Consider the following 19,034-nt stretch of genomic DNA (forward strand, 5'->3'; position numbering starts at 1 on the left):
CAGTAGCTTTACAGTCTGCTGTTCCCATTGTTTGGCTCAAGGCAACTGTGTGCATGGCCAAGATTATAAAACAATCATCACTGCTGTTTTTATAGATACTGGAGTGAGACAGTAGTTCACTTTTATGTGTGAATAGGAAATGTCCATGATGAATGTATCAATACCTAAATGCCACTAAAAAGTGGAAGAAAAAAAAATCAATCCATATTTATCAGCTACAATAGTGTGTTAACTCTGTATCTTTGCCTCAAAAATTCAGAAGTTCAAAGAATGATGCCTCTAAAACACAGCCATATTTATAACTGTTCCTAAAGGAGAACTAATAAACTGTGTGCTTCTGCAGATTACTCCACAGAAAAACACTCTTAATATATACTTAAACTGGATATTCACAGCTTTTCAGTACCCTGGACATTTATTGTGCAACAGGAAGAGTCACAGTAATTATAAAATCCTTAATGACATGTATTATGCTATTAAATATGCTTTAATATTGACCACATAACATTTTATTATTTGTTGCTACACTGAATTTTTCTGAATGGGTTTTTAATCCTTACTGGGAAACCTAAGTAACATCAGCTTTCAAATATTCATGTTCAACTGACATTTAGTACCATTTTTAGAACTTAAAAGCCAGTATAAAACAGCTTTGGGTTCTACACCATTACTTATTTAACTGACCTTTAATAATTCACTGTAGTTGACTAAGATCAACAATACTAAATCCTTCCACTTCAGAAAATTGAACCAAGACACTAAATAAGATGCCCAAAAACCCCAAGAATTATTGAGAGACCCAACTTCAAAACCACAAACTAGGCACAATATGATTCATAAAAATACTGAAATGTTTGAGTCTGAAAATCTTCCCAATCTTTTAAGAGCAGACTAGTTTATTAACTCCCAAACCTGAACTATTTCTTGTGATACCACAAATCTCATTATCTGTTCTACTGAACTATCAAATTCAGTAAGTCAGGGAAAACAAAAACATAACACAGAGAAACCAGTCAGTCAGTTACCTGATTATATTAAAACTCTGAATAACCAAGTTTTATTTCGTGTCTTGGGCAAAATCTCTCTCCATGATACCTCTCTTCTTTGTATATATATGTTTGGCTCTGACACTTGCAAAATGGCATGTACAAAACCACTTCAGTCACTAGTACTGGTTACTGTCAGGATTTTAGATAACTACCTGAAATCAATATTTTTATATATTTTAGCTATAGTAAGATATGGCTTACCCCCACAATAAAACAAAAACTTCTGAGCATTTTTAATGCTTTTCCACTTAAAATTACAGCAGAAACATGTTGCGCAAATGACAATATCTACACCTGTGCTGTCAGTCATTAAAACACTCTAGATAGCTGAAAGTGTTAAACCTCCTTCAACAGAAGAGAAACATCAAATGTCAAAGCTCAGTTTGTTGTCAGCATGTTTCATACTCAGCTGCTACCTTCCCATTTTTTATTAGTGCTTAGAAAGTAGTCACACATCCAGGTCAGTTATCACACTCACCAGTTGTTCAAGTTTACTCACCCTTTGGCCTTCTTTACCAGGTGGACCTTGGGGACCCTCCAGTCCTGGCAAACCCTGAAAATACAAACATTAAATAAATTTAACATTCAGTGTTATTTTCATCCTCCATTATTCTATAGAAGTAAAACTAAGTGAAAGAGCCAGATATCAAGACAAAGCATTTATTTCGAGTAATAAAAATAGGCTATTCATACTAACGTATTTCAAGATAATGTTATATTCAGGTGTGAGAAAAAGTGCAAATGATAATTATTACTCACATTCCTCCATATAACAGTTGAATCATTTGGAAGAGTTAAGTCAGCACTACTTAAGCATTGTTATATTTAATTGCAGTGTTATATGAAAAGTGATTTATTTTGTTAAGTTAGGATACGATAAGGAAAAAAAAGTTATATAAATGAATGACATCTTACTCTACAATTCGAAATCAAATATAGGCACTGAAGGGGGAGGGAAGGGAAGGGAGGGAAAGGAGACTAAATATAGCAGAAGGCCTTATGCTCACTGTCTTGTAAGAACCAGCTCTGTGCTGCTTCCTCTGTGTGCCTGGCTCTGCTTTTCCAAACCCTTCAGAATCACTTCTCTCTCACCCTCTTTCCTGACCAGACACAGGATTTGCGTGTTTTGAATATAACCTTGACTTATCAGCCTTCCTTCTGAACTCAGTGCAAAGATCTGCCTTTTGTGACTGAATCACAGTTAGTTTCTGATGCTTTGGGGCTTTAATTTTGTATCTGATTAATGCAGATATAATCATAAAGCCTTCAGATAAACTCACAGCTCCGTACTTAGAACAGTGGCCCCCCCCCCCCCCTTATGAGTCACCCTGGAACACATTTTTTTTTTTTTACATTACTTCGGGGAAGCTATTAAATTTCATTATAGCAACAAGAAATATGAAATGAGTTTCAACATAATCAGGAAAAAGCACTGCAGAGTTCGACTTTGTACAATTAAAAAAAAAAATTTTAATGTAATATAGCATTTTCTTACAGGGTATCAAAAGTTAGAGAACTTATATTTAGTTTATTTAAGAGTTTGAAATATTAAAATATTAAATACTTAACCATTTAAATTACTCAGACTCAAGTATTGTTTTAGCTTGAGTTACGTCTTTAGTCAAATTCTCAACTTCTTATTTAGAATCAATTACATTGACCCAATAAGGGTAAACAGAGGCCCCTTGAGAATCATGTTTTTAAGAAGTGTCTGGATTTCCAGAAATCAGTCTAAAAAGTTTATTTATGATCTCTAATTCCCAAGATAAACTTAAGAAATTAAGCGGTCATGCCAAAGCTGCTACCTCCTGTATCTTTAAGTGGTGTTTGAAGTCAGACTTCATTCTAATCAACTTAAATAAAAGTAGTCAGTCCAAGAGTTTTTCTATTCTTATAATTTCTCTACTTTTGAAAGGGAAGATAGAGGAGTATCTCAGACCATATTTGGAATTATAGAATTGTAGAATGTTTTGGATTGGAAGTGACCTTAAAGCTCATCTAGTTTCAAAACCCCTGCCACGGGCCAGGACACCTTCCACTAGACCATGCTGGTCAAAGCCCTGTCCAACCTGGCCTTGAACACTGCCAGGAATGGGACAGCCACAGCTTCCCTGGGCAACCTGTGCCAGTGTCTCACCACCCTCACAGTGCAGAAGTTCTTCCTAGCATCCCATCTAAATCTACCCTCTTTCAGTTTAAAGCCATTACCCTTTGTCACTACATGTGCTTGTAAAAGCCCCTCTCCAGATGTCTTATAGGCCCCCTATATAGGAATATAGGCTATTTCTCCCTTCAGTTAAGTTTACAGTGTAAGCAACATAAGGTTTAGGCTCTTGTACAAAACTGATGTGCACCATTTCCACATTTCCCCCAAAGTTTATGGAACTCGAATATGCATGACAAGGTTTTGTTCAACAAATAAATCATGGTAAGTTAATTACATTGCAGTTGTGCAGGTTATACATGCACAAACCCATAATGCAGTATGGGAATGTAACCTCTGCAAACCTTCTCTGCATTTTCCTTGAGGTAGTTTGGAACTTGCAGAGAATTCTGTCTGTCCAACTATTAGCAATATTCTACCTTTGTAGAGAAATTCAGGAAGAGGTGGAGTTTTGTTTTGTTAATATTTCATTTCCGGTGACAACTTTATGCAAGGGAATGAGATGAAAACCTATAACATCTATTTTATGGAGGAGGAAATACTTAGCCTCGCGTATCTGCACAATACAGCTCCAAAGGGACAAGAATTACATAAGAATGTAACTGCACAATAATGATAATTAATAGCCAACCATTTTATCCAAGACCTACTTTTTATTCTTTTTCTTCTCTCTACAATATTATTGTCAAGAAAAAGGAATCAGATAAGCAGGTTTATCTTCTAGGAAAGGGAGGAGAGCAGCTTACAATTGGTAACTAGGCAGGGAGGACTACTCGGTACAAGGAGCCACATCCTGACATTGAAACTGAGGTAAAAGTTCACACTAACTTCAGTGGGATCTTCAGTTTAAAAAGTGCTAGGACAACATGGCCACATTAACTAACACGGCTGTAAAACCACAATAGCTTGGCAGCAGTAATGACTTAGTAATGCTATCCCTCTTCAGCATTCATTAAATGAGATCCTGAAAAAACAACTGAAGAAGACCTACAGGAGGAATGAAAAATAAAACTTCTCTACAGTGAAATCTATCTAAAGGGATGAAAGAAACATCCCCTGCTGAATTCCTATAAAACTTGGCAATGAATATAACAGTTTAGGAGTGAAAAGTACATATTGCGACCTCTTGGTGAATTAAAACTAAACAAAATCCCAGCTGAAGTGGAAGAGTTGTTATTTGCATTACTTCCACTGGAAGTTTATAGCCTATGCCAAATAAGTATATTTTTGGTATTCTGAAAGTTGCTTCAAAATATAGATCTTAGTTTTTGAAGCACAAGGCTAGACAGCTCCCTTATGTACTCATAGGTAGTGATGATGAAATGGGTTCTGTGTTGTATACACAAAGTACCTCTCATCCATTTTTTTCCTCATTCTGAATTCCAGCAAATACATGACCTCAGATTTTACGGAATAAATACTACTAGACAGAAATAAATTTTATGTAGTTTAGTGAGATGAGTCAAGCAGAGACAAAAACTAGATTAAGTATGCAGAAACAAACAAACAAAGAAAGACCCAGCTATAACAGACACCATTTGTCTAAGCAATTTGAAAACAGTATTTTTAAACAGAAAGGTATAGCTCTCTCTCTCTCTCTCTATATATATATATATATACAAAATCAACACTTAAACCTTTTTACAAGTGAACTGGTGATCAATTCCCACTGTAGGGGCTTGACCTAATTCTTCAATGCACAGTTCTCACAAGGATAAAGAAAAGCTGTCAAACTGATGAATTACACATACAATGATCCTTCTGTAAAACGCACAAGCAGAGCAGCATAGAATCACACAAATCAATAACCAGGCAAAAAGTAACCATGGATTTCCAAATTCCTGACATAACACGTAATACTATGTGATCATGGTAAAGAGCTGCAGCCTGACTGACCTGAAGAGTATTCCCCAGCAACCCAAATACTGTTGTAGCTGCTTTAATGCAAGGATGTCCCATCAACTCGGACAGAATGCTTCAAGATGTGGGTCAATTAGGTCTTAAATTCATCTACTTATCTGGAGATGTTACTGGAAGACAAGTTCTACTGTGCAGGCCATGACTGTGATTGTGATCCTTCTATCCTTTTTTGAGCATATTTTCCTCTTTGGCCTGTTTGAACCACATTGAGGGGAAATAAGTGGATTCCTCTTGTGTAAGAATGGGCTATTGTCCTTGGCAAGCAAAGGAACTAAAATATAAATACCTTCCTGCAGTCAAGATGGCCATAGTGTTGGTTTCCCAGATATCTTTAAGCCAGTTCACTTGCTACGACTGTCCCGCTGCTCTACATTGAAGCTCAAACAGGAGGGTGAGGCAGAAAGAGCTCTTAAAATATGACTATGATGGTTTCCTCTTCTTGACTGCCCATCACCAGGCACACAAAAAACCACAGAGCCTGCAGACATGCCTCACTGTTACAAAATTTTGCTATAATGGGAAAAATGGCACAGGAAAGTCACAGTTGGATGAATGATTTCTTGTATTAGCAGTTAGTGAGGGAAATTAGACTACCACTTTAGTCAAATACCAGTACTTTCAGCATTTCCTAACATGACCTGGTCACATCCTTACTGAAGCAAATTGAGATGGCAAGCTGAAAGATTTGTACCCCATGTTTGGCCTCTTATTATTATTATAATAACCATACTGTTTTGCTTGGGGGTGCAAAGTGGAATAGGCCACAATTTTGCTTTCAAAACTGCTGCCAACCTATTTACTTCAGTGGGAAAGGAGACAGCATTTAGCAGAAGTATTTCATGCCAGACAACATGATCAGCTACATTTTCATGATAATTTATTACTGAAGCAAACAGAAAATATGCTCCTCACTGATCTCATTATGCTTTGGAATTGGTCATTTGTGTAGCTCTCTTGGAAACTTAACTTGAAATCTATTTTGCTTCAGAGGCAATCATTTCAAAGGGAAACTGGAAAAGTAATTTCACAGAAGTTCATACTTTATGAATGTAGTACTTTTAATAGACAGGGATTATTTTTCTAAGCAAAAGAAGTATCATTTAAAATTCTAAGGAGTAATTTGAAGTGATTCTTTACATTGATGTCTACTGCATATAGGACTATTCTCAAATCATTTTTCTAATGAAAGACATATAAATCACATTCACGCCAATTTAGCAGACTGAATTTTTGAAAAATAAATTTTCTGTGAGGCTAAGACATCAATCTTCATATGTGCCTTCTGCATCAGGATTACTGCATCAAGAAGATGAAGAACAGACTAAATTGCTAAAACATCTATTTTACTAAAAGAGCAATCTTAATAGGATCTGCTTAAGAATACTTAAAAAGCATTTTTTAAAGAAGAGAATATTTGCAAGTTATATTGTGAGAGTTAAAGATCACTATCTCTCATGCAAAACAACCGAACAGTCCAGTACTTTCATGAAATTAATACACCTCCATTAAAAAAACTCAAGCAGATAAAATTCTAGTTTTTCTTAGAGGGGTGTGTAAGAAAAGAATATATTTAGAAGGAAAATATAATGGTCTATCTCTACTTTCTTTAATGAACTAGAGTTGCTCTCCTTTACGTCATTACATTAAAAGAAAGAGAGGATAATAGTGAGATGATTACTAATGTTGGAGGGTGTGTTACCTTCTTAAGTAATACAAGTTATTCTGATGACATAATTTTTCCACTGTGGGACAAGAAAGGAATAGTGTGCAGAAGTCAAGATAAGCAAAAACTGGCACATGATCTTTCAGGAAGAATCATCCAAAATACTTCTGCAACAGCAAGAATGCCAGGATACCAAACCCCTCCACTTCAGAGTTCTGTATAAATGCCAAATAATTACACTATGACCAAAGTACTGCATCAAATAAATTTTAGCTTTACATGAATAACTGCTGAAGCTCTGAGGGAAAAGCTGTGTAACATGTTGATGTTTGTTTAGGGAGGGCAGAGCCAAAAGTGATGGTGAAGCTTGCCCAGGCCTGAATCTGCCCCTTCCTCCCACAGCCGCCTCCAAGCCGCACTTGTGTGCTGGCTTCCTTCGGCTCAATTTAACCAGACCTGGGAGCCAACATTCCAACTATCTGTTTAGTAAGCAAGTCTCGGGGACTTCTGTCTGTGACCAGCTTAAGCCTCAGCTTCTGAGTAAACACTTGGTGCCATCTGGATGACTATTTTATAACTCCTGAAAGGGATAGGTTCACAGGAACGTACAGACGGACGCTCGTTTTCCTCAGGAACTAAAAGCAGCATATCAAGTGTCAAGAGGAATAGTTATCATATATTTTACGAGACATGGCTGTGCTACCTTCCCTCACCTGTCACTCTTCTGACATGGCACGCACAGGCTTAAGCTGGGGATACCAGAGCGGGCAAGCTGCAGAGCCAGCTGTGCCCCTGCAGAAACCAGTCCCAGCTTCTGCCACTAAATTCCACATTTTGACAGAAACACACCACAAAGCATTATAATCCCTCCTGTTTATTCTTTGAAGGGTCCCTGGCTACCATGTTTATTAGGGAACTTAAACTTCTAAAGACTAAACATATCCCTGCATAAAGTGGGCATAATCAGGGAGAAAAGTTAAAACTACATTCTCAGCATGCATTGTAAGACTTGAAAACTCCTAAGGAGCTTCCTAATACTTACAGAGCAATTCAGAAAGAACATACAAGAGAAATTAAAGACAGCATATAGAAAGGATGAGAATCAATCATGACTTTGGACTACTTCCAAAAAACTACCACCATAACTGAGGAGACAAAATAAATACATATATCTTGAATTATGTAGTGTTAATGGAGTCCATGAAAACATAGAAAAACTTTGCATCTTTACTAAAAGTGCTTAAATTTGAACATATATGTAAAAGTTGATGATCCAAGCCACTAAAATGAATTTATATGAATAATGCATGAATCACACAAATATACTTGGTACTACTGAAATTACTAATTTCATTACAATCCTACATAAAGCCTATACATTTTTTCATAAATTTCTTTTGACAGCTTAGCTTATTTTGTGCTACAGTGCTGTTCCTTTTTTCTCTCTAATTCATCATTCAAAATGATGAAACTGTACTTCCATACCTGCCTTGTTTCTTGGTGAAACAAGACTTCCATACCTGCCTTAAAGAAATGTACAGAAACACATGGGCTGAAATTCTAATCCCATCCCTATTCACTGCAGAAAAGTATAGTCAGGCAAACACAAACTCTTTCTGAATTCTCTGACATCACTGCAAATTAGTTTTGGTAAGCGTGCAGTGTTTAGGATTTTGACAGATTTTCTGTTAACTGATATCAAACGTGAGTATTCACAGCTCTACTTTTTTTCTCAGAGCAATGCACTGAGCTATGAAATTTCTATTTCAAACTCATAAAATTATTTTTGCATCTTAAGAACCAGTGGTATTATTTCCCCTGTTTCACAGTTTGGCATATGCTCATCCACCTGATAAGTTGTTTCAGCTGTTGGGTACATATGAATTCTGACACACGTACTGCCTCCAAGTAGCCCTCATTCCTTACAGAAACTATAATGGCTATATCTGTCAGTTGAACACTTTTAAAAATATGTCTTTTTCCTCTATGTACCATTAATTGCATTCTTTCTGCATGTTTTCACGCTGGAGTGCAGAGCGTGCTCACTGTGCTTCTGAGCAGCACAGGATTTCCTACATGTCAGGATGCCTGAACACTTTTATACACAGGGTCATAGACACCTCTTAGACAGGTACAAATAAGAGACAAAAGAAAACCCAAAAGTTTCTACTACTTACTATTACACACTTCCATAGATTACCTACAGACAACTCTCCACGGACCAAAGGATAGCCAGCTGTTTGGGAATAACTGCAGTGAAGCAGTCTCAGCCTTTTGCCACCTTCATGTTCTCCATGCTGAGGACAGGACCATGGTGCAGGTCTGTGTGTGGAAAGAACACTCTGGCCCTGCATAACACTGCTGATGTTCTAGTTTATTCTGAGACCAGCACATACAGAAGACCTTCTCGAGCTTATGCCACTGGTGTATGATTTCTATAAAAATACATAGCAATGGAAGACCAGCACAGGGCAGCAGAGCTCTGTAATGTCATCATTTCACACCTGCATCAATACACAATTGAACTGGGGCAGAAGGTTGATGACCCAGGCCAAATCATCCAGTTTGAGCAAAACCAAGTTCTTTTCAATATTTCATCCCTTCCTGCCCAAATCCATTTTGGACTGAGCTCTAACAGTGAGTCATCATTTTCACTCCTCTTCCCTCCTTGTCCCCCAGCATAATTCATTTTGCCTTTTGATAAATGGAAATAAATCATTCCCACATTAAAAAAATAAAAATGACTATAAGTGGAGAACAGATTTATGACATTATTCATGAGTCCCAAATGAATGGAACATTTCAAAACTTTGCTTTAACAGGGTTCATAATGAAACACTGGTGTCAGATTTTGGCTATAACAGCATGAACAGTCCTGACACAGTAAATTCTCACCCAGTGGCACATGAACCTTGATATTATCTGACCTACTACTTATTCACAGTGAGATACAACATCTTTCTTTCATGATTATACATCGTAAGAGTCATGGCCATACAGAAGTCACACAAATAAAACAACTCTGAAGACTGGATTTTCCCCAAGCCACCACCATTCACGTCATTCATCTTTTAGCTCCTGCCAACAGAAACACATGACTATTTACACTGGGGGAGAAAGAAAGCCTTCCTGCTGGGCCATATATTCAGCAGTGTTGTAATCTGTCTTCAAACTGCTAAACCAATTCACACTCACTCTTGTCTCTCAGTCAGCAGCTACGAAAAAAAATGTTTCAGTACATCAGTTAATAACATCTCTCTGAAGACCCGTGTCTGGTTTCCTAAAATGTAAATGTTTCCTTTTACAAAGCATGAAGACGACCATCAGTCAGTGTACCAACACAAAGACATGTTGCTGTGCCCGAATCAACTGAGCTGTAACATTTGCACGGCATTTCATAATCGAAGAAATGTAACTCTTTGACAGTCCATTTTATGAAGGTGCATCACTTTAGGTACAGAAGGAGTAAGTTCAGTCAATTTGAAAGCAGCTTCAGATTTCTGATGTCATACTACTCACCTCTGAGCATGACTCTTAGGAAAGCTAAGTGTCCACAACTGCAACTGAAGATAATGAATGCACTGAAAACAGGTCTAACATATCCAGATGCTGCTGTCAGAATGGATGCAGTAATTTTTCTATCATTTACATAAGAAACGCTTCAAAAGAATCATTCTGTGGTCCTACAGCACATAGAAAATAAGCCTCCTTAATTCTTTTTCCTGTGTCTTCAGAAGTATCTTATTTTTATTTCAGTGATCCCTTCTAGGCCTGTAAGAACCTATCCAAAGAAAGACCTACTCCAAACCATCTATTGCAGTAACAATCCTACAGTCAAGGTTGTAACTAGATGACCTTTAAGGTCCCGTCCAATCCAAACCATTCTATGATTTGTCTCTGGGATATTAAGATATTTAGATTTCATAATCCAAAACCAAGTACCATAAAACATTGCAACTTAATTCTGAAATCTTAGAGTAGAATTTATTTTTATAGTATGTGTCCCTGGTTACACCCTTCAGCAATTGTAAAGATCCTTGCTGTTACGGTCTTGGAAAGGAGGAGAGTGAAAAGACAATGTATGATAATTTGCACTATGAATGATAGTTCTTATGAATTTTATTTAGGATTCTATGGGTAACATGAATAGTATAGAAGTAGTTCATAACACTGAGTCTGGTGGGGGGAGAGCTATTCATGCTGTGGAACTACAGCCTGAGAATTCAGGAGCTTTTGTCTTTGCACTCATTTTTGTCATGCTCTTTTGCACCATTCTCAATTGTTTTTACCCAAATGGGCTGTCCTTAATGAGAGGCCTTCTCACTTCAGTTTATGAACAAAATTACTTGGATTCAGACAGAATTATAACTTTTATGAAGCAAAACTTGCCATGGAGAGTTTTGGGACATTTGTGTTAAGGCTTTCTACATGCTTGGGGCACAGATCATTGTAATGAAACTAAAAAACATCTCTATGGCACTATCTAGACAGAATACAACTAATCGGCAGGTCAGTTTTCTTTGCTGGTACACTAGGGTGTACCAGACCCTCACAAAGAAACTGACAGGTCCATCCTCAAGAAGTCTTTCCTTGAAAGACAAAAGACAACTAATCACCATGGCTGGCCTCACATATTTTTTTCTGCAGGTAAATTACAGGAAAGGGAATAAATGAATTAGTAACCAAACTTGCAACTTTCTGAGTCTGATAAAAAGACTTTTTCTATAAAGAAAGAAAGGAATATACCTGTCTGCTTATTTTCCTCTGAGAATTGTAGAAACCAAAAACCACCTTCAGTTTATGATATATTGTTCTTCATAAGAATCTGGTAAGTGATTTTCCATCGTTATAACATTACATTTCTTTTCCCTTTTAGGTGTGTGTTTGCTATACATATCTTTAAGTAAGATATAAAGATTGTATAGATATCAAGACCATGACACAACTTTGCAAGTGTTTGGAAGGAAAAACTGAACAATTTTCTATTCTGTGTGAAAATAATTTTGCAACCTCTTTTTCTGGATAAACAATGTTTCACACTGAAAGCATATGTTATTCTCAAATATTATTAGAGTTGTCTGTGCCAGTGTGTGGAAAGACCAGGAGCAGGGGCATCTACTGGTTAGGCTGTGTGTGAGCTCAGCTACCAGGGGGATGCACATTGTATACATATATATATATATATATATTTCTGAGTAGCAGACCACGACCATGATCAGCCAGAGGGGATAACAAGATGGTGGTTTTGTGCTTGTGGGAGTGCTGAGTGTGTCCATCTGTGTTGACCTATGTGCCAGATCTGGCTGTATGTGTTGTATGTGTGTTTGTGTGCCTATTGGGAAGGCATGCTCGGCCTTGCTACCAGCTGGACATGAGCGGAAGGAGCTATGGCAGACCCACATCTATCTGCTGGATGCATTACCTTAACTTTCTGAGAATAGGTCCTGTGTGTCAAGTTGAATATATGCATTCTATGTATATAATACTGTGTCACACTGTACTAGTAACTAGGCACTTAAAATAACTTGACAACAGAATATGAAAAAAAGCTTTTACTGAAAAATGTTTTTCCCTAAAAATACCAAGGGAGATCTTTCACTTTAACCAGCCCATACTATCTATACACAGAATAAAAAAAATCCCAAAACCAACATTCCTGTTAGCACTTGTGGGAAACAAGATGTTTTAAATATACTGATTTTCTTTATAAAATTCCCTTTTCCCTGCTTCACAATTTATAAAGAAAATGCAGAGGCATTCTAAAGAGAGGGACTTGTCTCTTATATTTAATAATGAAAGTATTTACATTACAAATAAGCTAAAACCAGCAACATTTCTTAATGATTTTTTTTCCTGTTTTTGTTTTATGTGTACTTACATTCAAGGCAGTTGGTCCTGGAGGTCCTGCATCTCCCTAGTTAAAACAGTAACTAGTAAATAAATCAGCAGTCTTTACAGTTACACATATTTAACCTCTGGGCATTTCAGAGGTTATGCACCACTGCAGAAGAAAATTCATTATAATCATCAAACACGCTCTCATTATGAAAATATATACATAAAGCGATATTCTTTTTTAGTAATGGCATAGAAGTATGCAGTTCACCACAGGTTAAATAGGAAAAAAGTGGCAGGCCTCTGCATAAATGAATCACAGCTTACTGCCCTGGACTCTTACAGAAAGCAATCCTTCAAGACATGTTTGCATATGTTAAGTTGCAAGTTACAGCTTACATGCACAAAGTGGCCATGAAGCCAGTGTGATAGCTCACATATGTAAAGACATCTGACTTCATAAAACGTTCATGGAATTAAATTGGCATGGTATGATTTGCCCTGTGAGACATTCAGGTTCAATCCATGGGAGCAAATAAGAACACTCAGAGAGCAATTCAGAACACTGAATTTAGGCTCCTGCTCTGAATTCCTTTCAAAATCTGTTGTGAAAAAAAAAAAAATACTTGTCTTCCATATTTACTGTTAGTCTTATTCATATTCTTCAACCCTTAACCCTTGCTACACAAATGGCAGCAGTGGGTATTTGTCACATGTAGTTAAAGCAATGCATTCAATAATATAAGGCACACTGACATATACATGCAACTTTACAGATAAAAAAGTACCTTTTCTCCTTTGGGACCAGCCACACCAGGACTACCAGCATCACCTTTTAGTCCCTGGGCAAAGAAGAAAATTGTCTATTTGTCGTCATCTGTGTTAAGCATTGGACAAAATCCTGTACTGCTGTGAATTAGTGCATGTTAATCAACTAAGCCTTTAAATATTATCACATTATTAGTATTACTATTTTGTAATTCTTTATTTTCAGTATTTTGTGAACAGAGAAACATCTATCAAATACTGCATGTGTCTTTAACACATAATTAAACATACAAAGCCAAACTTTTTACTTGATTGTGCCCCATTATAGCAAGTAGTATGTAGAAATACGAAGTTCCTTTGCAGTGCTAGGTCTGCATCTTGCATGGCCAACAAAGATAAAATGCTAGAGAAAGTACTAGTACATTCATTCAACCTCTGATAAAATTGTGATTCTGTTTCAAGTAGCAATGCTGAGCTGGTCTAACCTGGTTCAAACTCAGACCTTCTCCAGGGTTTGAAAACACAATTAGAGAAATAATGGAGTCATTTATACCTCCCTCCTTAGTTCTGCCTTCAGATGGAGAAGCAAATAATAAATACTGCCTAATCTTACACATTATATATGCAGCAATTTCACTACCACAGAATCACACAACAGTTTGGGTTGGGAGACCTTTAAGTCTTCTAGTCCAACCCCTCTGCAATAAGCAGGGACATCTTCAACTAGATCAGACTGCTCAGAGCCCTATCTAACCTGGCCTTGAATGCTTCCAGGGATGGGGCATCTACCACCTCTCTGGGCAAACTGTTCCAGTGTTCCACCATCCTTATTGTAAAAAAGTTCTTCCTTATACCTAGCCTGAATTTACCCTCTAAAACATGTACAACACAGCTCTTTAGCTCCCAACACATAATCTTTGTTGTCTTCTCCTTGCTGCAAAACACATGGAAAAGCAAGAGGTTTTGAAATATGCCCAGCAAATTCAAACAATTCCGCAGTAAGGTATTAACTTCATTCTGATGCTGGACCAACATACCAGGAACTCATCTTTGTTTAAGCCAAGAGATTTGTCTTGTGCCTTCTCTATGGTCAATGGTTTAGAGGCATGCATCAGCAGAACAGACACATTTTAAGTCAGAGAGGAGCTCTACAGATTCAAAGATTTTACTCAGAAACCAAATGGCAAATAATACAGGACCAAACAATAATAAGATACTCCACAAGAAGGCCACCGTTATTATTATTGTGCAGGTTAAATAGGTGAAGGATAGAAAAGATTCATTTACATCCGAGTTAGGGTTTACTAACTTAAGTTCTTCCCAGCCCCCTTTTTGCCCTTGCAAACTCTCATTCTCAGCATGCAATAATTGGAAAGATAGAGATAACTGGCACAAAAATGATAAGTAACATCTGTGCCTTGGTGGGTAGAGAAACATTAAATCAGTGAGTGTTCTAAATACTGCGTATTTGTGCAACTTCACTTCCTGCTAAAATTACATTAATTCACCATCTGGAAGGAACATCATTTAGAACTATACGAGCATTTAAGTACCCACTTTGGATTAAATTTGTGGTTGTTGTAAATACCCCTGATTTAGCTTTGATTTGTCCTTTATTAAGCTTGCCAAATATGTAATAGTTAAATCAGAAGTAGTTTTGCTGTTTGAACTTAAGAAAATGTAATAGGCAGATGGACTCAAAATCCAAGCCAAAAAGACGCTTTCTTTTTACAATCTGCATATTTATAACATAGTTTTAATATTGTCTCCATTTACTACATTTTACTTTTCACCTCCTTCTGAAAGGCTGCATAAAACACAACCAGTCCATGTTCTAAAAAGCCATTTTGGGGATTTTTCAGGTATGCAAATTGTATGGATCTGGTTCAAAATCAATATTAACAAATCACCAGTGGCACAATAGGTTTAAGAGTTAGCTCTTAAGCTATATATTCATGGAAGATAAAGGGGGAAAAAAATCTGCAACTCACAAATGGAAAGATATACATATATATTCATAACTCTGTGTTTCTCTGCTGAATAGAAATGACAACTGCAGATGAAAGACACTGTACCAAAGCCACGCACTGTTGAAATATGGACCTCATTTTTCCTAATTGGTGTGTTTAAGGCTTTTAGTAGTGTTCCTGCAGTGCACCTTGGTAAAGTATGCAGTTTGACAGCTACTGCAGAGTTGGTGACCACAGAAGTCAGCCTCACATAAAAAGAACAAGGGGAAACTACGTATTTAGACAACATGCTGCACAGTCTTCAGCTGGTACTTTCTCTCCTCTGTAAGAACTACAGCTTGGTCTTTTTACAGGTCAGATAAAACTATATTATGGTTCCTCTATGGATACCAAAATGTAAAGTAAGTGTTAGGAAACACACGTATAGGGACAATTCAAGGCTAACAAAACAACACGTGAAATATCAGAAATTATAGACTTTTTTTTTTTTTTTTAGAAAGACAGGTAACTGTAGCATGATTGCTGATCAACAGATAAATTGCTGGAATAAGTATATCACAAATATCAATAAGGGTGTAAACTCAGCAAAATTGAAGCTAACAGGTGAAACACTAAACTAGAGGCAAGGGGGTGTTTGCAACAGGATGGCAATGTTACTTCCACCAGAAGAACTGGTGGAAGGACTTTAAAGGAGAAGTTACCATATCTGTTGACACTATTTTTGAGAAACATTTAATCAGACTTTTTTGTGATATTAGTTTACTGGAGTCTTCACCAGCCTACAAACTGAAGTGGATGAGGAGAGAAAACAATTAAAAAGCAGTAACTGTGCTTTAAAGCTTTAAAAAGTACCACAGTTTTACAAATTCATCAAGGGATGTGATTTTATATGTGTCATGTATATCTCAGCATTACTGGCACAAAAGGTGACAGGTTTTCTATTTGACATTTTTCTTTAAACCAGGACCAATCTAATACAATGCTTGCTGTGCTCTGGAGTTCCATCATGAAATAAAAATAACTTTACTTAGTGATGGGATAAGTATGTTCCTTACCAAGCTGGAGAACATTTTATTCATTCAAAAGAAGTGCCAGGTATAACCAGAACCAGAAAATAAAACATTTTTTCACTTCCTGTGTTTTCAGTCATTTGGAAAAGATCAGAGAGGTCAAACATTTTTAGTGAGAAAAGGGAACAAAGCAACACAGAACCATAGAATAGCTTGGGTTAGAAGGGACCTTCAACGGTCACCTAGTCCAGCCCCCCTGCAATAAGCAGAGACATCTTGAGCTAGATCAGGTTGCCCAGAGCCACACCCAGCCTGGCCTTAAATATCTCCAGAGATGGTGTACCCACCACCACTCTGGGCAACCTGTGCCAGTGTTTCACCACCCTCACTGTAAAGAATTTTTTCCTCACATCCAGTCCTAATCTCTCTTTAAGTTTAAAACCATCACCCCATGTCCCCTAAATTAATTCATTTGGGTCAATGTGATAATCTACAAACTGATACTACCATCATCTCAGTCTGAAAAAAAAGCAGCAAAATAACTGAATTGTCAACCTTGCATGAAATTATCAGTAAGAAAACTCTTTCTGGATATTCAGGAACATTAGGAAAACTGTTGAGTGCTACCTCCAAGTAAAACATGCTCTTTGTGCCCTAGTGGTTTACTTGATAAATTCTGACTTAACCTGCTCTAGCAGGCCCACTGAGGCCTGAGAAAAGCATACCATACACTGAAAATGTTTTCAGAGAGAAATAGCAGCAGACAGTGCTTATACATCATCACAGGAAAGAGATGAATCAGGTAAAATGTACTGGCAGCTGATAACAAATGTTCTTCCCAGTGAAAAAAAATCAAAGATCAGCTGAACCCCAACCAGAAGACTCCAGCAGATCCTGCAGCAGCCAAGTGTTGACCATGATTTATGTGTCACACACTATGCTACATTCATGCAGCAATGGAAAATGCTGTAAGATTAGCATAACCTTCTGAGGAGAACAGATTTTTCACTATAAAATACATCTGTTTGGAAAAGACTTAATTCGGCATCTACAATTCCCTGGCCTGCATTAGAAAATCTGGTTCAATCTCACATCAGGTTAAAATCTCCTAGAACAATACATATTATCTAAAGTACTGGAAATACAGCAAACAACCCAACACACTAACCAACAATGTGCAACCAAATTATGATAGATTGAATCAACAATCTCTACTAAGTAACAAAACATGGAAATACTCTGATGAGTAAGACAACAGAACTACACTTGATCCACAGAGCAGCCTTAAAATCTAAATCTAAACAACAGCTTCAGAGTCAGCTGTACAACACCGAGCTGTTGGGGTACTTCTTTTAATTTAGCAAAGTATTTTCAAGGCTCCAAACAATATACTATTATTCAGTTTGTCTCATCTGCTTTCACATATTACCATTGCTCTATTCTTGTTAATGTCATTCAAAACTTCAAATTACTATACTACCAGAATTTTCTGGATCCTGAGCAATGCCTACTATCCCCTTATACTTTTGCTCCTAACAGAATCCTCAGGTTCCAGATAAAATTACAGTTCCCAACTTCATACTTTGAAGCAATAGGACTCTTCCCTTCTTATCCAAATATTTCCTTATAATGCCAAGAGATACTGAGAGAGTCCTAAGAAAGTTCGGGATTAGAGAGACAGGCCATTAGGGTGTGAAGGTAAATACCTGTTACTATTTTATCAAGAAATTTGATCCCTTTAAAAATGTTCGTGCTTTTGCTTCTTTTCCCACAAGCAGAAAAATTTAAAGGTTTTGTATATATTCCACCTTTCCATTTGAAACCTGTCTGTTTTTCCATTGTTCACTTAACTTCAGAGGTCCATCCTCTGTCATCAGGTATGTAAAGTATAACAATATTTTATGTAGGAAAGTTTTTTAAAAGTCACTTAGGGCACTGCTTTTCAAAGAAGAAGGAAAAAAAAATTAGTGAATCACATAGTTTAAGAGATTATATGCTAGATTTTAATTCCAAGGCACTTTTTAAACTTTTTTTTCCCCAATTTTTATGAAAGACACTATTCTTCCTCCAAATATGCATGGCAAGTGTTGATATATATGACAAACGTTTTTATTTTCACCTCCTTTTGCTGAGGGATTTAATTTATGTCAGCAAAACAGTAGCTGGACTGATCAAGTCAACGATGTAACTCCAAAAGGAGTCTAAAACTTTCAATGACAAAGATTTTTCTTCCCAATTCAGTTCAATTGACAAGCATATCTTACTCCAAAGACAGTTTCATGAATATTTGTATTGCAAATTTGTCCTTATTCCATATGGGATATGATCACAGACAGATAGAATCAACTAAGTTGGAAAAGACCTCTAAGATCATCGAGTCCAACCATAACCCAAAGACTGCCACCACTAAACCATGTCACTAAGGGGAAAATGGTCTCCCCTCATGGCTGCCCCTCATGATCTCCACTCAGAGTCCCCCCCATCTACTCCCCATAGTGGCCTACTTTGTATAGCTGCCACCCCTCATCTCCCCACACAGCCCACAGCCGCCCCTGCTCTCCCCTCATGATCTCCCCTCCACCTTCATGGCCACCCCTTCTCTCCTCTCACAACTACCCCTCATGAGCACCCTTCACAAAGTCCACTCATGAGCTC

At 37.2% G+C, this 19,034-nt stretch overlaps 1 protein-coding gene across 2 annotated transcripts in view; it reads right to left on the minus strand.

The window, feature by feature from the left end:
• COL19A1 (collagen type XIX alpha 1 chain) overlaps positions 1 to 19,034 on the minus strand; it is a 181,385-nt gene that overhangs the window by 76,607 nt on the left and 85,744 nt on the right. For both annotated transcript variants that reach the window (XM_065681451.1, XM_065681452.1), the window contains exons 14-16: positions 13,420 to 13,473; positions 12,675 to 12,710; positions 1,549 to 1,602 (exon numbers count right to left, since the gene is read on the minus strand). In XM_065681451.1, coding sequence (XP_065537523.1) covers positions 1,549 to 1,602; positions 12,675 to 12,710; positions 13,420 to 13,473 — 144 coding nt within the window. The remainder of the gene's footprint in view (positions 1 to 1,548; positions 1,603 to 12,674; positions 12,711 to 13,419; positions 13,474 to 19,034) is intronic.

Source organism: Lathamus discolor, chromosome 5 (genome assembly GCF_037157495.1).
Source record: "Lathamus discolor isolate bLatDis1 chromosome 5, bLatDis1.hap1, whole genome shotgun sequence".
Lineage (NCBI taxonomy): Eukaryota > Metazoa > Chordata > Aves > Psittaciformes > Psittacidae > Lathamus > Lathamus discolor.